This window comes from Idiotropiscis lumnitzeri, chromosome 12 (genome assembly GCF_059441095.1).
Source record: "Idiotropiscis lumnitzeri isolate Australia: NSW breed Sydney's pygmy pipehorse chromosome 12, RoL_Ilum_1.0, whole genome shotgun sequence".
In the NCBI taxonomy this organism is placed as follows: domain Eukaryota; kingdom Metazoa; phylum Chordata; class Actinopteri; order Syngnathiformes; family Syngnathidae; genus Idiotropiscis; species Idiotropiscis lumnitzeri.
Window position 1 is genome coordinate 4307852 of NC_142402.1, and position 25185 is coordinate 4333036.

Sequence of the window (25185 nt, forward strand, 5' to 3'; positions counted from 1 at the left end):
AACAGATTTGCTCAAATTCATGCTATGAGGAAACACCAGACCACCGAAATTGGGTGACAAACATTTCTGCCTCGAAAAAGGGGGTGGGGCTATTCAAGTAATCTCTGGATTAGAAACTAGGATAATTTTCAAAAGGTTTGTGACAGCCCTTGGTATAATAATTGGGAAAGAGATACATACCAATATGCAACATTTTAATGGTTGTTTTCAGAAGACTATTACAGAATGTTCAGCAACACTGTAAATAAAAAACTATACACACATGGTTAATTTTAGACTAGTGACTATAATTTAGAACACAGGTCCAACATATGCAGGGAAATGTGTCTCTCTTAGATAAAGCATAGATGATAATTTTAGAAAATCAAATATAGGCAATGCAGTGTGTGTGTTCGGCAAAAAGTTTCCTTGTGTGTGCGCCCCTAGCCAATTTTGAAGCTGTTCAAGATTTGATTGCGTTAAGAAAAACAGTTTGCAACCATTAAAACAAGTCCGCCCATGTCTGACGGACATATTCACAGCTGTTTGCAACATTGAACAAAACCTGGCCAAAGAAAAAAGCCATTCGCTACCTCAGTGAGATCCCGTCTTAAAAGTAGGCTGCTTTCAAAAGAGGAACTGGAGAGCTGTCTTTGGTGCTGAAGGAAATCTCTCTCTCTCTCTCTCTCTCTCTCTCTCTCTCTCTCTCTCTCTCTCTCTCTCTCTCTCTCTCTCTCCCTCTGATCCGTTTAGTCCATCTTACATGGGGCTTCCCTTTTTGTCTGTAGTTGTGTGGTGGTGGCTTCCTCATATAAACTCAGCGACAGAATCACCTTCCTTGATGCCACTTGACCAGCACTGTTCAAGCTTGCCTTAATTTTTGAGCCAAAATGTGGATCTTTGACACGATCGCCAGTGGGTTTCTTCGATCACGACGGTGTTAAATATCTGAGATAACGAAGTGGCTGCTATGGTGGGACCTCCTGGAAGAAGCAGCGTTCGACTTCAAGAGTTATTCAGCAAAATCCATACAGGTAGGCTCCTTTGAATTTGTTTGATTCATGACTGCACGGCTTTTCATTTCTTTCCAGTGAAATATATATATATATTTTTTCATATATAAATACGATTTGAAAAGGATCGGGGTTATTTTGTTATTCTAGAAATGAAAATGTTTTTGAATTACCCTGAGATCGTTTTAGTCTGTGCGCTTTGTGCTTTTTAAATTTGAGGTACTCAGGTTCATAATCTCAGGATAAGCCGCAGTCTGCCTAATCTCCTGACGATGAATTACAAATGATTGCTCTCACTTTAGACTTTAGTTACGGGTTCTAAACAAGTTATTTCCGACTTGTAAAATGTTTCAATAAAACGGAAAATGGAATACACATTAAGAATCTTTATCATTACTTTTGGATTGCTGGCCTTAATTTTATATATATATATATATATATATATATATATGGCCATCCTTAATGTGTCATCTGGTAACATTTAGGCCTACAGTACATTCTAAAGAAATGTAATGAGTAAAGAAAATTAATAGTTGTTCTGATGCCTGAAAGGAAAAATGTGTCTATGTACAATCAATATGGATATTTTTGGAAGGTTTATGTATTCTGCTTCAAATATAGTTCACACACAACACATACATTTTATGACCTCTTGTGTTACACTGACGTGAAGTGTTATTGTTAATCCTAAATTTAATTTAATTTTTAATCAAATGTGTCAGTTTCACTTCAAATATCACTTGATATTCAACACCACAAAAAGTGTTCATCAGTCTTACATTTGGTTATTTGAATTTTTTTTCAAGCAAGACAAAAAATCGAGGCCCCAGTTTATTTACTCAATTAAAAAAAAAAAATGTCAAATTTCCAATGTACACAATAATGTGAGTGATAACTTACATAGAAAATGTTAAAAATTGCAATAATAATTGATAAATTCTGAAATCAGACAAGTATTGTCAGCGATTGGGCGACTGAGTCGAAGTTATTTAGTGACGATGTAGTTTTGGATGCTGACATAGTCGTGTGTCCTATGAGTGTCCCAAGAGAAGATAGACAACCTATAATTAACTTGGGCAGACTTGAGCTAGGGCAGACGAAGCCTAATGCCCCCGCTAGGATTTGTGGTACGGCATTATACAATCAGATAAAGGTCCCACTGTCAAAGGACATCTAATGGCAAAATAAGCCCTTGTGGTCCAAGCATAAAATTGACATCCTGGAAAAAAAGCTACAGTCAACTTTTAAAGAGCACTCAGTGAAAGACTTCTAATTCCAGAAAACGATTCTCCCATTTCGACATGTTTACTTTTGCAAATATAGCTTTTCTTAAAGTGCCTACATTATTTTAAACATATATACACATTCATCCCCCATTCTTATTATCTTTTGGAAAAAAAAGCGTTTTTAATTACTGACCTAATAGAAAATTAAATGAGTGTGCATTTTTTATTGCTCTTATTCACTTTTTGAGTATTGTGTAAAAGTCTTGTGGGGAGGAACCCCCTGGGGGGTGCAGTGCGATGCTGAGGGGGGCACGTGTGACCCTGGGGAACATGCTTTTTTTGCGCCGTACTACAAATAAATGTAATTGCACATCCACTCCAGTAGTTGGCAGTGGCGCTCACATTGCCCATTGTGCGCAGCGAGTATTAATTCGACGGTGTAGGTTTGTTTTGCAACGGAAATGCTATTATTTATAGTTGCGGTGGAGCGTGGGTGGTGGCGGGGGGCGCGAATTGTTTTCTTATCGCCAGGGGGGGGGCGCAACAGAAAATAATTGAGAAGCACTGGATTCGCTCAGAATGTGTATACAACAAACTTCAAAGAACTTTGAAATCAGGCACTTCAATTAAATGTTTCAAGTTTTTCTGTTGTGAAAATTGGCTTCATTACAATTCACAACAAAGAAATCATTATTGACAGAACAGTTGTCCTTTGTATGAATCCCCAACATATAGATTTAAATCAAACAACTCAGCTAATGGCTTTGGAGCAAACAATTTGCTAGCTTTGTTGTACAAACTAATAATGAATGAAATGGGGGCACGCGGACCCGTGAGGGTACTTGAAGGTACTCCATGAGTGAGATTTTAAATAAAACAAGCCAACATGCAAAAACTCTATAAAAATAATTATTGAATTAATGAATCGTTTCAGGGAAATATAATTTAATAAAAACAAATCTTATATTCAGTACTTTATTCAATTTCATTTAAAAAAAACAGATTCTCCCCATGCTAGAATGTTTGAAGCATAATCCTTCTAAAAAAAAACTCAGACACAAGTGCAAAGGAAGGCCAAACCACAGGCGGCAAAATTCCGGTTTTATGTTGAAGATTATATTTAATTTGGATTCACGCCCACACGTTCGAAATCTTTTCTATGTCACTCAGGAAAACACAGACCTGTGCAAAGGCCAAAGGTCACATCTGTTTGTTAGACCATCTGTATGCTTTCCATTTAGACACTTCCATTAAAGAGTTCCATTGATTCCACAGTGACTCAAAACTCAATTAAGCAGCTTTATCCAGATCCTCACCAAACTAAGTTGACTCAAGGCGGCACGCAGTTTTCTACAAATGGGTTTTGCATTGCAAAATCTAGCTAACTATACCCATCCTGATATTTACTGTGTCATGTCAAAACGGCAGCTTTGAAGAAAGTTCTTGAAAAAGAAAGAAATCAACATAATTGGGGGGAAAATAGCGTTTGAATTCAATATTGTATGTACAGTATGTGGAGTATGTGTTTGAATATTATTGCAATTCACACTTTGCTCTAACAAGCATACTTCCCTTTCCCCCCCTAGCCATGGATCAAAGCAGAAGTTCAACTATCTGAAAAAAAGCTGGGTGAGCTTGGTGGGCCGAAGCCACTTTGCGCCCACCAGCCACCTCAAAGTCATCCAAACCAGTAAACGTCACATCCTTTAGTGGAGTTCACCGCACAAACATGACAGACAAAGCGCTGTACAGCACACCAAAAGTCACCAATCGGCCCCCGGCGGTTCCGGTGCTGCCCCCCGAACCCATCGACATCATCCGCGTCAAGGCCCGATCTCGGAGGGTCAGGCTCAATGTGGGAGGTCTCACACATGAGGTTTTATGGCGGACGCTGGACCGCCTACCCAGAACTCGTCTGGGACGGCTGAGGGACTGCAACACACATGAGTCGCTGCTGGAGGTCTGCGATGACTACACCCTCTCTGAGAACGAGTATTTCTTCGACCGCCATCCCGTGGCCTTCTCCTCCATTCTCAACTTCTACAGAACTGGCAAACTGCACATGATGGAGGAGATGTGCGCCCTGTCTTTTGGCCAGGAGCTGGACTACTGGGGCATCGACGAGATCTACCTGGAGTCGTGCTGCCAGGCACGATACCACCAGAAGAAAGAGCAGATGAATGAGGAGCTGAGGAGGGAGGCGGAGACGCTGCGAGACAAGGAAGGGGAGGAGGAGGAGGAGGAGCTGGGCTGCTGCCCTGACCACAGGCAGAAGCTGTGGGATCTCCTGGAAAAACCCAGCTCATCTGTGGCAGCAAAGGTAACAGCCGCTCTCATTCCCATGATAAGATATCAAATTCCAGGACTGCCGTTTCTCTATTCAAACCATTTGGGGGCATTTGTTGAAATTCTTGTAAATACAATTTTTATTTATTATTTAGTTCATAATAACGTACTGAGAGTATTTATTGGATCCATCCATTAGCTATTGCGCTTCTCCTCACAAGGGTGCTGGAGCCAATCCCAGTTGTCTTCGAGCAGTAGGCGGGGTACACCCTGAACTGGTTGCGAGCCAGTCGCAGGGCACACAAAGACAAACAATCATACGTGCTCACAATCATAGCAAGGGACAACTTAGAGTGTCCAATCAACCTGCCATGCATGTTTTTGGAATGTGGGAGGAAACCGGAGTACCCGGAGGAAACCCACAGAGGCACGGGGAGAAAATGCAAACTCCACACAGGAAGGCCACAGCTGGAATCAAACCCAGAATTGAACCTCTTAACTATGAGGCGGACGTGCTAACCAGTCAACCATCGTACCGCACAGTATTCATTATTTATTGTCATTTTGTCACCATAGAGCCGGGGTGGGCAAACGTTTTTGATTGGCGGGACACAATGGGTTCTAGAATTTGACAGAGGGGCGGCACCAGGGGCAGATGTATGGTAACTTTATCTCGTCTGGGAAAAAAAATAAAAAATTTAAATCAAAGTGAACAAAAGCATAACAACAAAATATATGTATTTGACACACCACAGTATTTAGAAACTAAAACATTAACAATATTTATTCTGTTCATTTTTTACAAGTTCGGCGGGCCGGATTAAAAGGTTTAATGGGCCGCATGTGGCCCCCGGGCCGTAGTTTGTCCACACCTGCCATTCATTCCAATTTTCCTATACATGTTGAAACAGTCATGAAGTTTGAACTCAAATTCGCTTGCTTTCAAGGAAAGAAATGAGTCTTACTTGGTTCATATTTCCTAACAGTGTAGACGGAAGTATTGAGACGAACCTTTTTACCATGTACACCACTGTATAAGGAAAGTCCATCAGAACATTGATGATTTTGGGTGCGGAATAACTTGTATACAGTACATAACCTTGACCTCAACCCCGCCAAACCATTTGACAACTGCAACAGAGATTGGGAGCCAATCCTATGCACGTCAACAACAACTCGTACAATGTCTGCATGTATGCTAAAAAAGACATGTAAATGAACGCTAAAAAGGAATACGCATTTGTCAGATGAAAAACAAAAGAGTCCATGCAAAATGTGCCAAATCTTTACTTAGCTTTAGCCTCTTTTGAGAAGTCTTATCAGGAACAAAAGACGAAAGAAGACATATTGGTCATGTTCTAATCGTTATTACTAACAAATGGTCAGGATGCTCAGTTGCGTGCGCACCTCATGCTTCTCGCATAATGCTGTGGGATCGCATTACACACCTCTACCTGGGGCACACACATCTGGCATCTTGGTTGTGGTTGTGCACGCCCAAACGGATCCAATGAGTGTCCTGTTGTTTCGGTGTCAGGAGGAAGCAGGCCACTTCATTCGCTCTACGAAATTATGACGTCAGGTCGAAGTTTGTGCCCAGGCTGTTGAAACAAGAGTGCAAAGCACCTGCCTCAAACAAGAGTCAGAAGCAAAATCAGCTTAAGCTATTTGTCCTACACAGTGAAAATTAAGCTTACGTTAAAAGGAAAAGAAACAGGCTTATTAGTGGCAGATAAAGTATTGGCACGGGATGTTAAAGATAATAACAGTCTAATGTACTGTAATTACATTTGACTTCAGTAATTCTCTTAGCAGCATTCTGTATCAAGAAGATTCCCTCTCTTCACATGAATCTGGACGAAACAAAAAATGTCATTATATGCCCGCCAGGACTGCGGTGGACAAGGCTGGACACAGTAGCATTACACAACGTGCAGTATCATTTGCTGGAGAATTAAAGCATGCTAATGTTTGGCCACATTGCTATGTAGGCTTTGATGTTCGTACTTTGTAGAGTGACCATCTGTTTTAACCAATTGGAATTAGGCAAAAACCTTGCAAAAGGTAAAACAACCCCTCGCCTCCCAAAAAAAATCCAACAACGCAAGTTTAAACTACATTTAGCAACAAACTTCCTCATTTCTAAATATAACGGAGATCTATGTGCCTATTTCAGAACTGTGGGGTCAGCAGGAGAGAAGCTTCTTAGGCCACTGCGCAATGACACTGCCGGTGTGTCACTCACCTCTTAGCCAATAAGAGATCCTCCTCTGAGCATAATAGAGTACAGCTGATTAGATACAAGTATTAAGTGGAACACACACACACAAACTCACACCACTGGTTTATACAATGTTATTTACTGAATACCATCAGTAAATTTTCCAATAACCAATATTAAATTCATTCACATAACCTTCTTATTTTAGTTTGATGGGATTTATTAACTTTCAATATCCTAATACTCCGTTTCTTATCCAACTTGATTTCTCTCATCAGTGCTTACTTATGTGAGTCACTCAAATGGATTATTTGGCAAAGTTTTTACGCCAGATGCGCTTCCGTCCAAAATGTTCTCATCCATCCAGGCTTGGGAACTGCACTGGACAGCTACAGTGGCTGGGTAATATGGAACGTAAAGCTAGAATTCTGATCAAACAAACACACAAGCACACAAACACACACACACACACACACACTAATGCTTTAAAATGGTTTGTAATCTCCTGTCTGTTTTTTTATCAGGACTCTTATTGCTTGCAATCTAATTGTGAGCATCCTGCTCGCATAGGAATAGGTGGGGCAGTATTATAAGCGCAACGCAACGTGAGTCCATGGAGAGTTTCTTGAAATGGGAGTGATTCCTTCTTGGGGTGGAAGGCCTGATACTACCACCAACAATAAAATCACCCGACCCCTATAGGAGGCATTTGCAAAAAGTCTGGAAATTCTATTTGAGGGGCGGCACTGGATGTTCGTTTCAACAAAAGCACGATTCAGTGATAATGCTTTCCCAATGCCAACTTCAGGTTGTTGAGCATCATAAATTTCCACTTGAAGACTTTGAACAACCTTGGAAGAAAGGCTGGAGATAAATAGCTGATATTGAATAGCTGTATTGAATTAATTAAATGGTAATGTATATCTATATAATAACATATTTTGGCTGTCTGCACTGGTTTTTGTGCACACTGCCTCATCATTGCCTTGTGGAAGAGTGTTTTCTAACGCTGGAGAATTTGCTGAAGAAACAAAACAAAGGAATCGCTGGACTGCCGGAACAATGGATTGTAAAAGAATATATATATATTTTGAAAATAAAACTCTGTCCCTCAAAGACAATCACATACATCACATTTACCATCTTCACTATTTTACTCTGATTTTCACATTGTGACACATGTTCACAATATTTTTTGACTGTAAGACAAAATAATAAAGACTAAAATATTTTTTTCTTGAGCACATTGGGTTTTCATAATAATAATAATAATAATAATAATAATAATAATAATAATAATAATAATAATAATAATAATAACAATAATAATAATAATAATAATAATAATAATAATAATAATAATAATAATACAATATAATTAGTAATATTTCTGAATCAAGGGTTAGGCTTAGCAGTAGGTGAAATTTGTTTCTGGGACATCACAGTTAAATAATAAAATAATATTAATATATCTAAATAATAAAAATAAATAACAAATTAATAATAATGAATAACAAATTACAATGCATGACAAGTAAAATCAGTATTGTCCAAGCCTTTATTGGTCAAACTAAAAAATTAAAAAATACAAAATATGTCAGAACACTGATAAGCAAGAAAAAAGTAAAGACATATTTGAAATCATTGTCCAAAGATACTTTTAGCGACACAATGCCATCTCTGATTAAATTTTGCTGTTGATCAGTGAAATACATGTGCAACAGCATTGCAGGTATTATGAAACTGCTTGTCTTTTACAAGTGAGAGTATGTCTTTATAGTCATCTACATGTTGCCTGGTTATAACTACAGTACTGCTCCACTGGAGCTGAGTTTAATATTGTACAATACAGACAGTCCAAAAAAAACAAATCCAGTGATGTACTGTTAACTTTGTGCATGGAAAACGTTAGTCCGCCAATTGGTTGATGTTTGTGAACTTTGACATTCGCCCTGTGGATGTGGATGTGGATGTGATCTGTCCAAGCTGTGAGGTCAACAGTTTGAGCCAAGCTCCAAATATGAATAACACAAGCAATTTTATTACACTGATATAATATCTAAAACATATTGAAACCGAGATGAAGTTAGCTGGATATTTACCACTTCGTACCTGTTCAATGAAAAGCCAATATACACTAGTTCCAAATTTAAAAAAAATGCTTTCTTTAGTTTGTCAGATCAATTTAAGTGAGTACAAAGATAAACAATATAAAACAAATGAAAAAATCATAAATAAAGTGAGAGATAATCACAACAGTATATAGAATGTGATGCTTAAGTTAATTGTAACATTTAGGGATTGTCATGTGTTGGTTCTTAGCTGATCTAATCAATCACGTAGGCATATTTGTGCTATTCCTTTTACACAAGTGGCTCTTTGGAATAACATGGCACCACACCATAACCATATAAGAGATGCACAGATGTCCACCAAATGTGATTGCAAACCCTTCTATTTAATTCTACATGCTGTTAAATGGCATTTGTAACAGCTGCTACGCAGAATGTTCTGCCTTGCTACTCTAATATAGGGAGTTTTAAAATAGTCCAAAATTGGTGTCATTTGATTCTCAATGTGGTCATAATGTTGTGACAAGACAGTTACAGTACACTAATATACAATTTGCTCAAGACTTGAGTAAGTTTTGCCTTTCTCTTGAAAAAGTGATTGTTACCTATTTCTGGACAGGAGGGCAAAAGACTTTGTTGATGTCTTTATGTCTTTGTAGCCACTCCATAAACAATATATTGTGCATACATTCATGCCACTTGTGTTTATAGAATTGCAGATGAGCAGGAACCTATCCCAAGCATCCGCAACTGAAAGGGATATCACCAAACTCTTTCCACACAAAGTTGAGATTAAGAATTGTTCAAGGTATTGCTCCCTTATTTCAAGTAAAAGGAAATCTGCAAACTTTCACATAGTAAATAGAGAGACTTGGGAAAATTCCATGCTCCAAACTTTGTCGGAACAGTTTGGAGATGTCCCTTTTCACGATCCAAAATGACAAGTAAGGTCCTGGATGAGACAGTTTGATGTGGATGAACTTGACTCGCCAGTCAACATCTAACATCAACCTGATGGAACACCTTCGGGATGAATTAGAGGGGGGACTGAGAGACAAACATCTAAACCTTGTGGAAATCATTACCACAAGATATACGTCTTATTAAACCTTATGGATTAGAAATGTGATGTCACTGAAATTCAAATGCAAGTCAACACATGTGAGCAAATACTTTGGGGAGTTGAGTATATATAAACCATACGTACACTTCTCACCAAAAACAATTATAAAAGGGTTATTCACCTTTCAGTGACTCTTCCAGTCTCCCTGTGTCACTATTGAAATTCTACTGATGACTCGCTAAGCTCAATGTTTGTTTCCCTGTAAGAACATCCTGTTTGGAAACCTCACAAGGATGAGGCACTGTTGATCAATTGCTCGATGCCATCCGAGTCACATGATGTAAACATTTAATCAGTATGACGGAGAAGACTCTTTAGATACCAATTTTAATCAAAAAAGGAAATTATTGGTATTGAATTATTCGATTTAGTGATCAAACAACACCTGCTGTGAATTATGCCCAGCTCCTTATTAGAAAACAGCAAAAAGTACTAAAATGTTAGGAGAAAGCTATACATGGGAAAGATTTATCATGATTCAGCTAGACCTATTGTAATTATCTTTATTTACCACCCTGACAGAAATTCAATTCACAAAGAAAGAACAACATGCTGGCGTACGTTAGCTGTGGTTGGCTAAGAAAAATCTATATCAGTGTATATACTGAGAGTAAAATGTGAAAAAATGACACATTTTGACAGCCGCTTGCCATGTAAATGTGTAAAAAACTGGCTAATGACACATTTCAAAGACATTATAGGAGGTCTCTGCTCAATGCGGCTTGAATTAGATGATATGATTTTTGCACAGTTGAGCAGTTTTTGTTCTACTTCACCACTCAACCTTGACGTATAACCACAGAATTTAACTCTCACACTTGCCATAAGGTCATCCAGCTTACGATTTCAGATTCAAGGTTACATTACTTTATGATTGATTTTATTGTTTATAGAATGTCAATGTTGTGCTTTGTACATTTTTGTACAAATGTTTCATTTCATGCTTCATCTGGTGAGACTTTACGTGACTTTGTGTAATCTACTTTAGGCCATGGGTACCCCTCAACATAGTGCCTGACAATCGTTTAACTTTATAAACGAAAGGTCATGTACAGCTGAGAAGTAGTTTATTCTCTTCAGTGTTCCTTCTGACAATCCAAAATCTATATAATAGAGTTCTTCATCAAATAGTTTCCTTTTGAAAGCTATTCAGTAAAACATTCTACCATGTTTGATTCTTCCTGTCGGTGGAGGAAAGAATGAGTAACCACTTCTAACAGCTCTCTATCCTCGCTATAGATAGCAAGACAATCCTATTACAATTATCCAGAAATGTCCTAGCAAAGGCTGCAGTGAGAGACTGTACAAGCTTACGGCTCCTCATCGTTCCACCTCGAGTTCATTTGAACACAGTTTACACTTCAGTCCACCTGGACTTTATTTCAACATCGTTTATTCTTATACTGTACATACTGTATATAGGCTTGTGTGGAAGCCGCAAACTAAAGATAAAGATAAAGATGTCCTTTATTAGTCCCACAATGGGGAAATTTGAGTCACAAGTTCTCAGTATGAATAGTTCTTGGATGTGGTGAGGTTACATTCATTAGGACAGGCAGATAACTGCTAGATATAGATATAGCTATAGATAAATAGTTTATGAGGATAAATAAAGCAGAAACATGACACGGACGAACCTACTAGAACACTTGCAACTTGCGTCAGGGGCAGAATATTTTTAATCAGTTCAATTAGTATTGAATAGGTCACAAGTTTGGCACGGTTAAACTACAATGTTTACCATTTTATTTAAACTACCACCGCTGGTTGTTGGGTATGCTTTCATTGTGTTTGGGGGCAAAGTTGGAATTTGAAAATAAATCAGAATGGCTTTATTGTCAAGTATTTTGTATTATAACTGTTTTATTCTAAGTTTGGCGCTGAAAAAAAGCTACATTTAGTCCTTATTTTTATACTGTTCATTTAAAATTCATTTGGGTAAAGAAATTATTTTCCTTTAAATTTCCTAATCCAGATTGGAATTGTATTGTATATTTGGCCATTTTCTTACTGTGGGACAAATAAATTGGCATCTCAATCCCAGAAGATAATGTAGCATTAATAAAAAGAAACCGTCTGTGCAAGGCAAACATAACATCCACTCTCTTCCCTTTGTCTTGCAGATCCTGGCTATGATCTCCATCCTCTTCATCATTATTTCCACAATTTCACTGTCACTCAACACCTTGCCAGAGCTGCAAGTTGTGGATGAATTTGGCCAGTTCAATGACAACCCAAGCCTCGCCCATGTGGAAGCCGTGTGCATCGCCTGGTTCACCATGGAGTACCTGTTGCGCCTGCTGTCAGCACCCAACAAGTGGAATTTCATCAAAGCGCCACTAAATATCATTGATTTGCTGGCTATACTGCCTTACTATGTGACTCTCTGCCTCACTGAATCCAACAAGAACGTAATGCAGTTCCAAAATGTGCGCCGTGTGGTCCAAATCTTCCGAATAATGAGGATTCTGAGGATACTGAAACTGGCTAGGCACTCCACGGGACTTCAATCGTTGGGCTTCACTTTGCGAAGGAGTTACAATGAATTGGGTCTGTTAATTCTCTTCTTAGCCATGGGCATTATGATCTTTTCTAGCTTGGTATTCTTTGCTGAGAAAGATGAGGAGTTCACCAAATTCACGAGCATACCTGCCTCTTTCTGGTGGGCAACAATCACAATGACCACTGTTGGTTATGGAGACATTTACCCTCAAACCTTGCTGGGGAAGATTGTCGGAGGGCTTTGCTGCATAGCTGGTGTGTTGGTCATCGCCCTTCCCATCCCAATCATCGTCAACAACTTCTCTGAGTTTTATCGAGAGCAGAAGAGGCAGGAGAAGGCCATCAAGAGGAGGGAAGCTCTTGAACGAGCCAAACGAAGTGGAAGTATTGTTTCTATTAATCCCAAAGAGGCTTTTGCACGGAACATGGAACTTACAGACGTGCTGATCGAAAAGAAGGAAGATAGTAAGTGTCCAGTGGACAACCACTTATCGCCTAGCCGCTGGAGCTACCATAAACGTTACTCCAATGCAGATATAGGCAGTCCTAGTCAATCAAAACTCTCATCCCTTTACCAGGAAGTGGCTCAAGTGGGCTCACCTGACTGTCCCAAGCCTGTGACTAACAAAGGCAGCCCTCAAAACCTCAACGTTAAAACATTAGAATGTGCTCATGACAAGGCAAGCACTTTCCAGGAGAAGCAAGCGAAAGTTATAGAAGAAGAGATGGAGATGAATGTGTTGACCCCCACCCAAACCCAACAAATGTCACCTACCAGAGGTGCAAGAGCAGGCTGCAATGTGGCTGAGGACTTTTCAGGAGAAAAAAGAGAAAAAAGTTCTCTGTTTCCCAGTGTTGGAGGAAGTCAAAGTTCTGCAAGACAACAGCGTGCTCCTCCTCCCTTGGATCTGAGTCAGATTAGTGCCATGGAGATAAATAAGACCACTGATAGCAGCCAGCCAAGGAGCATTATAAAAGAGGGCCTGTACAAGTTTGTGTCCGGTCCCAACGTGAATACAACAACTGCAGACAGCAGCTGCAGCTCCTCCACAGATTATAGCAGCCTGCAAAAGACAATTGAGCACAAGGTTGACCTCATTGGAACACAGGATGATGTGCTTATGGCAGTGATGACACCAGTGACCACTTCCGCCTCTGCTGGCACAGTCAAGCTTTCTCAGCAACTGTCTGATGACAAGTTTTCAAGATTTACTTCACGGCTCAGCTCTGGAAGGCAAGACCCTAAATCGCCACTGGCTCTGCTACAATCTCCGTCGCTGGTCGGGCAATCTGTTAGTCCAAGCAACTCTCAGGGGGAAGGTGAGGGCTCAGCAGCCAAGAGATTAGAGGGTGAAGGGCAGCTCACAGGCTTAAGCCACCAGGGGAAGAATCACATGGAGCGGTCTGCTGTCAGCTCAGGTAGGAGCACTAGCCCTCTGCCCAAGGCCAACCTCCTCAACTGTTCCCAGGAACTGGTAACTATGGAGGCAGGGGTACGGGAGGCGGCATTGCAAGGTGGTGAGACACAAGAAAATCACATACTAGATGGAAGTCTGGCCCCCTCCAATGAAACAAGCATGTAAAGCTTCAACCAACTGGGAGGCCCACTGAAGACCTCGATGAACTTGTGGCATATCCTTCAATACACTCCTACTAAGGACTTTTGCCTGATCTCGTTGTATCTGGATGTGAGCGAAGTAGGACATTCCTGCGTAATCGCCAGTGTACAAACGAAAGAACACCGACACAAAACTGTATTCTATTTATTTTTACAAAAACAACCACGGAATCATATTCAACCAAAGATGACAAAGCCTTGAGTAAATGGGAAGAAATTTGTCATGGCTGCAACATCCCTTTTTATTGTTTTATAGTCAGGCTTTCACATCAAGGCTATATATATGATTCTCCCCAATCTAAGGGAAAATTGAGTCTTTTACAAAAAAAAAAACAAAAAAACAATGAAAACCTAGGCACATCAGTCTCTCGGGTATTGTGTACTGTACTTGAAATGCAGCCCAAAGCATAGTCAAACGTATTGCCTGATCTATGTTGTATATTTATTGCATGCTTGTACAGCAATTATTTGCTACTCCCCTTTTCTATAATGCCTAAAAAAGTCACTTAAAGAAGGGGACCCATGTTACTGTATTTGTGGTTTGTTCCCATTCTGGCACACATTCACCTCTTGAGGAAACACTCACAAGGGGAAAATTAGAGTAGAAACAGTTTACAAAGTGTAAATGCTTTATGAGGGCATAAAATGAATAGATATTGTCACAAGAAAAGTAACATATGGAGGGAGACATTCAACTCTGCCTGAGTCCCAGGTCTGAAGCTCCTGTATAAAGAGTCAAAACAAATCAAGGGGCCTTGACACATTCCATAGACAAGACATTTGCCCATCACTTACTCTTGTGTCAAGTAAGTGCACTTGTGCATGAACCTAAACAATTTGGTCTCTATGAGACTTATGCATGTCTTTTAATCTAATCATGTTTATTGTACATTCGCCATCATTGTCATTTCAGGTTTGATCGCTTTTGGCACTTTTAGTTGCTGACATCTGAAAGATTGGAATGTCAAATGTGTACAGGTCAAGAAACACAAGCAGGAAATGCAGTGCTCTGCCCAAATTGTGAAACATTATTATAATGTAGTGTCTGATTTTGTCCCACGTTGAAATTCTGATGCCAGAGTCTATCCGAGGTGCTAACCAAGGCTACACCCTGCAGCATGTAAAATCATATTTTGTGTGTGTGTTTTTGGGGTTATTTTACTGTGAAAGATTGAATGATTGAATGTTCAAATCGAATGAATGGTTTTAGATGTGTTGCACGTTCAAATGAATGCGTGAGATTTACTGTTATGGACAAAATGACATAGAGAGAAAATTGAGTTTGAGCACAGATACCAACAAATAAAACATGAATTGTCTGTGTAAATTATAGATTGTCACATGACATTTTTTTTTTCTGTCTAATGTGATCCACTCCTATTTTCTTCTATTTTTTATATGACCATGGCGCTGCATTTTCTTGTTGACATCTAGATATATTTAAACATGGGTGCCTTTTCATAAATAGACAATTTATGAGAAGGTGGAAGAAACAACTGTATAGAAAGAGTAGAGTTCTTTTATGTTATATCTTGTTCAATGGACACATTGTGATGATATGCAAATCCTCTGGTTTTGCTTGACTTTGTTGTACAGTACTTCACATAACCTCATTGTAACTCGACTAGTAACATCGCCTACGGTTTTAACCTCACTGTGCCGCAATTCCACTATGATCTCCACTGCGCTTGCGACTAAGTTCAGCTTCTCTGTGAAAGTACAGAACATTTACATTACACTGCTGATCTAAATACGATACACCATCAAGTGTAGAAATAGGTGTCCATGAATGACAGCATCTATGAAAGAATCCAATATCGTTGGATTACATTCTACATTGGTTAATAAGAGTAGTTGTGGCATAACATATCACACAATTAACTGATGCCCCCAAACTAGATTATTTGAAAAAGATGTAGCGGTGCAAGTACACAACCACATTTCCCAGTTGTATTTGCAAGTGTTAGATCATAGCCTACAAAACCATTTTTCGCTCTCCAACTGTGATTGTTTTTGTGAGGTTCATCATCATCTATCTAGTTTAACTGAAATGTAACGATTAGTCAGAGTGACTTTTCATTCATTTACTGATGCATTCCAAATAAATAAATGTGTCTGTATGACCTAATACTGTCTGGTGTATATTTCATTTATATACTTCTTAAAGCCCCATAACTTTCACAGACTTTCTTATTTCCTTAATTTAAGAACTGTATTACAAATGTACTGTATAATAACACTAACTTTTTTTGGGTAATCAGACAGGCAAATAAACTTCCATCCATCCATTACCTGCACCGCTTGTCCTCACCAGGGAGCCTATCCCAGCTGTCTTCGGTCATTAGTAGGCGGCGGACACCCTGAACTGGTTGCCAGCCAATGGCAGGGCACACATTGAGGAACAACCGTCGTGCTCACGCTCACACCTAGGGGCAATTTAGAGTGTCCAATCAACCTGCCATGCATGTTTTTGGAATGTGGGAGGAAACCAGAGTACCCGGAGGAAACCCACGCATACACGGGGAGAACATGCAAACTCCAAACAGGTAGGCCGGAGCCGGAATCGAACCCTGGACCTCTGAACTGTGAGGCCATTGTGCTAAACCAGTCGTCCACCGTGCCGACAAGTAAACTTTTCTTGCTTAATTTTAATTGAGCAACTTCCAAATCTGCCCTCGATTTTTGTCTAGCACGTCAAGATTCAATAATAATCATCAGCAACATAATAACCAAAACATAATAGTAATATAATCTGTAAAATACAAATATATTTTGCAAAATTTATGTTTAAAAGGTTAGTTTCAGCAAAGGGATGATTATTACAACGCATGGTAAATATAGTATATTGCTATACAATACTGTGCAAGCTTTATAGGTCAAAATTATAAACAGAAAATCTCGAAAACTGATGTACCAGAGAAAAAAAAAGTCAAGAATCTCTTTAAATCAGCACCAACAATACATTTTGGGACACCTAAAGTCATCTCTTATTAAAATTTGCTATTGGCCAGTATAATTCTTCTAAGTCATAATCACTAAATAAAATATGTAAAACGTCAAAACAGCTTTACATGTGTTTACAAGACAGTACTGAAATTGATTATTTGTCATCCTGTCTTCACCCAGTGAGAGATAACATATTTTTGACTTTTTTTTTCAGTTAGGTTTCAAAGGATTTGGACATTGAATGAAAACCTGAAATTCTACAATACAATTTTGATACAAATGACTTTTTGGGCACCTGAGTCTGAGTCTGTCTGAGATTTTAAGTACCACCTGATAACGAGTCCTAATCCGATTCCTCTGCAACGCATTGAGAAAAAATGGGTGGGCATCAGTCTCAAATTACTATAAAAATACAGTCTATACATAAAGACATTTATGCACGGACATCAATGCTAATAGATGTTGTTAATATATACATATTCATATTTACATCATATGGACCATTCCATCAAATCAGTGTCAACTAGTTTTTGAAACAGTCTAAAACTGAACTCAAAGTTCTATATTATATTCTGCCTAGCAACACCCCTGACCATGGCCAAAGCAGTTAGCTTGTCATTTATCTGCCGAGTCGCGCAGTACACTTTTTTTTTCTTGTCCTGGAGATTGCTAAAAAGAATTTAGTGATGAGGCTGTGTGTTGAGAGACTAACTTCTTTGCATAATTACTACTATTTAAAATATTGTAGGCTAAAGAGTGTCTGATTTGTTTTGATCAGTTTATTGTGATTGGTGTGTGGTGACGTAAGAGATGAGCAAGAAAAAAGAAGTTGGCCTGTTGTCAAATGAATAAAAGGGCGGCGCTCCCAAGTATGGAGAACTGAAAGTGCCAAAATTAAATAAATAAATACACCATGAAACGTTTGATTAAAATTGTTCTTTTATGGTCCTGCGTTGCAGTGTTTCATGAATTCATTTTATCTGTCAAACTCGCCCATCAAAGTTTGGTAGGCGGGTTGACACCTGATTGGTTGGGCTGCTCATCAAGTCAAGGCAAATCAATTCCAGTGACGCCAACCGAGTGTCTAATGAAAATACTCCGAAACACTGAGTGACGCTATTCACCTCTACATTGGTTTGAAGACTCAAGTAAAACAACTAGATACAAGCCTCGACCGCTCAATCAGGGTACCTCATAAAAGTCCCCCATCGTCGTAGTCGTCATGTTTCCAACCACTTCAGGTCAAAGCAAAGGCTTAGACAAGAATAGAGTTCATCAGTGTTTACCCCCGCCCACTAACTTTGACGGGCAAGTTGTTTGACAGATAAAATAAATTAATGTAACACTGATGTATATATATATATATATATATATATATATATATATATATATATATATATATATATATATATATATATATATATATATATATACACAAATAATTATTGGCAGTTTAATTAATGAAACTTAATTGCACATTTATTTAATTCCATATTTAATTAATAAATGACAATGACAATTTTAATTAATTACATTTAATTTCATGGTGTATTTATTTATTTAATTTTGTTGTTGTTATTCTTGATGGCGAAATCTTAGAAAGCCCCTAAGCTCGGACGTTACTATATCATACGGAGCCATAGGGACAAGAGGTTTTTTTTTGTTTGTTTTTTTCTCCACATAAGTGCTTTATCCACAGGCACGCAGGCGCGCGCGCACACTCACAAAACAAGAACATACACCTCTAAAACTGTATAATTTTGTCAATGCTGATATTTTAAAATACAACGTAATTTAAATGGTAGCTATATTGACGCTGACGTCACGCATATGTGACGTCACGCTGGCTGCGTCCATGCACTGAGTGCTGCTGCTCGCTGATGTCGCTTCATGTCTCATTTTATCAGACCCGGAGGAATATTGCATCTTGGTACCGAGAACCGTGGAGTCTTTCCTTTCTCTCCACTGTGTTTTTGTGAATACGAGGTAGGCAGCTGCGCTCCGGTTTTGTAAAACACAGCTGACCGTGATTGGTTCCGTGTGCATCAGTAGCTTGCTAGCGTTGTGTGACACATGTACAGTGCAGTAAACATAATCACAAACCTTCCGATCACCGGCGAATTGTTCCAGTTCATGCTGCACGATAAAATTTTGCCAACACGAGGAAAGAAAATCAGGCACAATTCCATCTATTGCTAAGGGTGTATAATGCAGTGTTGGCTGGAGCAAAATAAAATCTTGCAATGATGCATTTAAAAATCTGAGTTCCCGTCAATGTGAGTGCTTTTAAAATAGCATGACCATGTTTACGTGATTGAAATGAATAACACTTATTTTAACTTCCACTTTTATTGAAATGGGACAGATATAAATAAAAAAATAAATAAATAGGACTGGAACTAGAATTAACACAAAGCCAATAGTGGTGTTTAAATTGTGCGTATTGGAATGTTTTATGATAGTAGTAGTAATAATAATAATAATCTGTATTAGATTTATATAGTGGCACCAAATCTGATTTCTACTAACCAGAATGTGCTAAAGACAATAGAAGTCTGGCTTGTATTTACACTTATGGAGGCAGCATGTTATCACCAAGCTGTCAAATTACACGTGTCAATTAGTGTGCTGACCCATCACCTGCTCTGTCATCGTTGGGCCGAAATCCAAATAGCTTGCTTTACAGACTCGTCGGAAATAGGTAGCTCACAAAAAATTGACTTGATTGTGTTATTTAACACTTGATAAGTTGGCAAGAACTCCCGAGACCAAACTATTTTTACACGGGTACCAGCAATTAAAATGACTCTCTGTTTAGAGCAGGGGTGGCCATTCGGTAGCTTGTGACTACCAGTAGCTCGCGAAGGGAGTTGGTAGCTCTCATGGCATTAATTCAATTCCTGCCTGTACTCCCAGTTTTATGCTAACACTATACCTACCTGTCAACGTTAGTGAATGAGTTAAAAAAAAAAAGTACAATCCCGTCTGTCATCCATCCTGAAATACTTGACTGACATAAGTACACCAATATATGCTGTACATATAAAGAATTCCTAGGATATTTTTAAATAATTAAAAAAAGTAGCTCATATGATGGATTACAGTAGAGTAATCCAACATAGATAGATACAATAAAAACAAAAATGCTTAAAGAAAAAAAAAAGAAAACTGAAACTACATCATACATTTGTAAAACTAAAATTAACTATAAACAAAGCGAAAATGTCCTTTGTTTTCTCATACTCGCCACTTGGGCATCATTGACTGAATTAGAATGTACAATTAATATGTTTTATACATATGTTTGTGTCGTTATACTGCATATGTAGAATGCCCTCCTTATCGGAACAGCTGCAGGATGCACGCAGTCAGGCAGAAGTGTGTCTGTACTCCGGCGGCAGGGTGGTGGAAGCGCGGGCTGGTGTGACGGTTATGGCTAATCTTCCCTTACCGCCATGCTCCAAATACCACCACATTGCTGCAGAAACCATGGTGATAGAAAACAGCTTCGGCAGCAACAGAAAAGAGGTAAAATATATGTGAAACTTTTTTTGCAGGGATGGGCAACTTAAATGCTGCAGGAGGCCACCATTTTCACACACTTCCTAACCAGATGCATGACAAAACAGCTCTTTTAAATATAATAATGAGGGTATCCATGCAAAATATATGCTCTTAATATATTTCATTTTTGATAGCACATTTTTCTCTGCAAATGTAAAAGATTAACTGTCCTAACCCACGAAAAAAATAACCACATAGTGTTTTTTTTTCCAGTTCAAAGGGCTCACTTGCATAAAAATGAGAATTCGACAACGCAAACCCGCTGAACAGGAAACCAGCATTACTATAATCAACTTATTCATACATTCATACAAAGTCATTTGTCATTAATTTCTTAGTGGTTTGGTTTCAAAATATGACAGCCTTGTGTTTTTTCTTTTGGGTGAGAGGGATTTGCCATCCGACGTGATCATTTGACCAAAGAAGCCAACCTTAGTATTGTGACAGGCTACCTTTTTGCCTGGTGAATCCCTATTTGTGCATGCTCCAAATCCAGCTACTGTACATCTGAGCGCTTTCTCCGAATAGAACCATTTTAAAAAAATAAATAAATAAATATCGAAACTGCTTACTCATCACAAGTGTGCCCAAATATACACACAAAGAGAGGGATTGGTAGAGAGAGAAACAGAAATGAGAGAAAGATTGATGCTTTGATACTCTGAGTTGATGTTAGATGTGTATATATTCATATGTATAAACATACTTTCTTTTGCATTCTCTTTTTATTTGAAGAAGTATGGAAATTCATATTGGCGCTAGTACCAACACCAAATTGTTGGTTTCGTGACAGCCCTGTATATTTGTTTAGCTTTTGCACTCCCATCTATGGATGTCCGCTCTCACATATTGAATGATGGTGGGGTTAGAAATCATTGGTTCTTTTATCTCAGATAGAATATTAAATTGTTATTTAACTGACATGTTTCTGCAACAATCTTTCTCCTTCGTCAGAGTGTCACATGATGGTGTCTTGTGACTCATCTTGATCAGCTGATGTTCAATGAAGGCGTGACCCAACCGTCAATTTTGACAGTTCGCCCCTTCCATGATGCTACTCCAGGTGGTAGAGAGCATTGCATGCCAGCTTGTCCCTGTTGATGGTCTCGGGGCACCGCTTTCTGATCTCTATCCTGATCCAGCACTGATGTTGTTGTTTGCGGTGCGGATGACTCTGGCCTTGTCCCAGTTCTTGATGTGATTTATATTGCTTTTGTTTGTCTAATTGTTGTCTCCTTCTCGCATTCGTTTTTGTGCTCCTTCTTTCTTGTAATGAAACTCTCCTTGTCTCCCCAATGTTTATTTTATTATATGATCTGCAAGGTATTTCATGTATGGTATTGCATTTGTTTTCTGGGTGATAACCTAATAGTCTGTCTGAGATAAAAGAATCAATGATTTTTAATATGAATAAGAGACAGAATGAACTTCATCCAATCACGATGCTGAGGCAACATTACACCTTTGAACTTCACAACAACTCAATGTTCTATATACAGATAGATTACCTGCTCTACTTTTTCAATCAATATTCCACTAGGAGTTGGTTGTACAGTATTGCAGTTTTTTTTTTAACCTCAGATGTACAGTTTGTAGTGACTCTACCTCTTTTGTGTTTGCTTGTCTTTAGACACTTGCATCACTACAGCGCTTTTCTACAGCTTTGAACATCCTGGAAAAGTATGGGTGTAATTTGACGAATCCCAACAGACCAAAGTACTGGAGAACTGTCAAGCACAACAATCCAGTGTTCAGGGCCACTGTTGATGCTATCCAGGTAACTTTCACAGGTTTGTTAAAAAAACAAGAAGAATTATAACACGGTCAAAAGAATGTCAGTGGGGTGTTTTTTAATCAAACCGTTATTGCAGCAATAAGTGAAAAAACATTTACAATGAAGGATCACATTCAAAAGAAAAATGAATTCCAAATTTATTTACAAGACAGGTTTTACAGCACTCACTCTGCCAGCCAGTCCCCCACAATGCCACAAGACTAAGAACTCTCCACAAATGAATTAGATGTAATTAATGTTAAAAAATGAGTTCTTCTTTGTTCCTTGAATGGTAATCTTTAAGCAAAAGAACCATTTGTGCTGATTTTTTTTTTTACAGTGTTTGGTATTTGGTTGATTGAGTCCTTTGATGTTGGATCCGGATAATATATCTTTTATACATGCATTGAAAAATATATTATCAAAAATGAAAGAGCACAGATTTTGCACGAACACATATTTTGTCCATATTTCAAATAACATTTTTGCCATCCATCAAGTTAGCAAGTGTGTGGTCGTCAATAGGACTGGATGATTATGGAAAATAATCAGCCTGCAATTTTTGTTCTTTTTTTTTCCAAGATCTTTTTTGATTGTATTTTTCAACAATTAACCTTTATTACAATAAACTATATCTGATCATATGTGCGTTTTAGAAAACCGAAGTAAAGGCAAAGGAATTATTAATATGTAGCTCAGTTTTTCTGATACTATTACAGCTATAAACTTAATAAATAGTTTAACGTGCAGTTTGGTAAGCTTTCACCACGACAGCAGAATTCATAGGTGTGGTGTAAAAATAAGTATAATATACTGTTTCTTTACTGTAAAGACACACCCTTGTGCAGATTACAACAATAATGGAATCAAATCAGTAGCTTTGTCTCTTGCTCTAGAACACTAAATGTCATAAAACATGTAAACATGAACTTCACCTCTTAATCAGTCAACTTCTTAAACACACTACCACTTCCTACATGTCACTTCATTTCATGAAACATGATGGACTGCACTTCTTAAATCACTCACTCATCTTAACGCAAATAAATAAAACAAACGTATGAAATTAAAGCTTACTCGATATCCACAAGAAAGCTCGCACAACAGCATTCGTTCAGCGTTCTGTGAATCCCACTCTCCCCTCTGATGTCAATAAAATAATGACCATTTAAACCACACCCTCTTCTCGAATCACCTTTTATATTGTAAATGCAAGTTAACCGTTCGGCCGTAGTCCTATGTGAGCCCCCGACCTCGTAGCCCAGTGATGGAAAATGATGGTCCCCTTCATCATTTAACTTGCCCCTCCTTGATCTAAGTATTGATATTGTAGGGTAAAGTCATTCAAATTGAATGAGCTCAGTTTATGAACCTTCGGACCTAATACATAGCAAATTAATGTTACCATGAACACGTTTTGTTTCAACCATTTAAGGACACTTGAATACATGTTGATGAAAGCGTACCAGGTATACAATACGATGATGATGCGTGTAAATGTCGTCCTTTTTTTTCCCAGCCAGTGTGCAAAATCAAGCCACAATAAACCTGTCCTGGTGAACCTTTGACTATCTTCTCTCTCTTCTTCCAGGGAGGAAGGGCAGTGCTTTGTCTCTATGGTTACTCCAATCAGCAGCCAGATGGGCTCAGCTTCCCAGATGATGTCCAAGATCCTGATGTTGGCAAAGTTGCAGCAATAACTCTGGAGGTGATGAGCCTCAGGATGGAGCTAGAAATGCTCATCAAGGTGTCTCTTTTAGTTCTGCGTCTTTTTCCTGTCCTGCCCAAAGATAATCATGGGCATTTCTACTGATTTGGCATTTCTCTTCACTGAGCATCTATTTTCTCATTTGCAATATATACATAATCTATGTACTTTATAATATTTGCATTTGCTTTAAAAAGCTGGAGGTCTGAAACTCAGTGGTTGTCTCTAACTATGACTTAGACTGGGTAACAATCACAATCTATCAACTGTATTGTATTGTAATATATTATTTCAGTTTTATGGCCGCAGCTCTCAATCTAGTAAATAATCAGATTCTATCATTTGTGTAAGTATGCATTTATTTATTCATAAATATGTATTAGGGATTCACCAAAATTAACATTTTTGGACGAGGTATACACGTATATCTTTACACAATAGGTAATACCTGCAGCTTATCTGTACGCGCTTTTATTGAACATGCCTTACCCGTAAAATTGGACCCCACGATTGACGCTTAGCTTCATCGGTCATTGTAGAATTAAAAAAAAAAAAGATGAATACAATTTTTTTAAAATATTTAAAAATTTTAACATTGCATTTGGCAGGTAACCCATTGAACTTGTGTTTCTATAAAATTTAAGTGCACAGTACATTGCAGTAGTAGATTGTCCTGGCACCTGGTGGTCACAGAGGAAACACACTTAATGTTTTTTTTTTAATTATTAACATTAGTGATGTATTATCACAATATGGATAACGTGGGACTTGAAATGCATTGTGTTACGTGCATTGACATTTTTCCAATTTTTGAAACTGAGACTTGACACTCTTAATTATATGAGTGTGTTAGAATGTCACAAGGATGAGGTCACAATGGCTATTTGTCACCACTCAAATTATATTCACATGACAGCACAAATCTCAGTCAAGTTACTTGTTTTATCCCTGCAGTATTGTAAAGAGTTAAATCTGGTGATTGATTGTAAGGGGAAGAAAATATTGAAAAGTGGGTCACCGTTTCAACATCCAGCTTATGATGTGCTTTTGTTTCTGATCACAAACATCACAGTTTCTTAAAGTAGGAATGAGATTGAGTTTGGGGAACAATACATTTCCCCAAAATCGTTCCTTTCCTTTCCGTTCCTGTAAA

At 38.4% G+C, this 25185-nt stretch overlaps 2 protein-coding genes across 2 annotated transcripts in view; both read left to right on the forward strand.

Moving 5' to 3' along the window:
- Positions 1–747: 747 nt before the first annotated feature.
- Positions 748–16168, forward strand: LOC148325576 (potassium voltage-gated channel subfamily B member 2-like). Its single transcript, XM_088311396.1, has 3 exons — positions 748–1013; positions 3805–4538; positions 12044–16168. Exons 2-3 carry the CDS (start codon positions 3948–3950, stop codon positions 14003–14005), a joined length of 2553 nt encoding a protein of 850 aa, XP_088167522.1. The 5' UTR covers positions 748–1013; positions 3805–3947; the 3' UTR covers positions 14006–16168.
- Positions 16169–18822: 2654 nt separating this feature from the next.
- The window catches only part of rnf31 (ring finger protein 31), a 38057-nt gene continuing 31694 nt past the window's right edge, over positions 18823–25185 (forward strand). The window contains exons 1-4 of the mRNA XM_088311838.1: positions 18823–18972; positions 20316–20514; positions 22181–22327; positions 23916–24071. Of these exons, the coding sequence (XP_088167964.1) occupies positions 20317–20514; positions 22181–22327; positions 23916–24071 (501 nt within the window). The 5' untranslated portion in view covers positions 18823–18972; position 20316. The remainder of the gene's footprint in view (positions 18973–20315; positions 20515–22180; positions 22328–23915; positions 24072–25185) is intronic.

Excerpts from the sequence above, each read along its gene's own strand:
- LOC148325576 (XM_088311396.1), top strand. The coding sequence starts at position 3,948 with ATGACAGACAAAGCGCTGTACAGCACACCAAAAGTCACCAATCGGCCC. Across the intron at positions 4,539-12,043 it reads GCTCATCTGTGGCAGCAAAG|ATCCTGGCTATGATCTCCAT; the intron begins GTAACAGCCGCT and ends TTTGTCTTGCAG.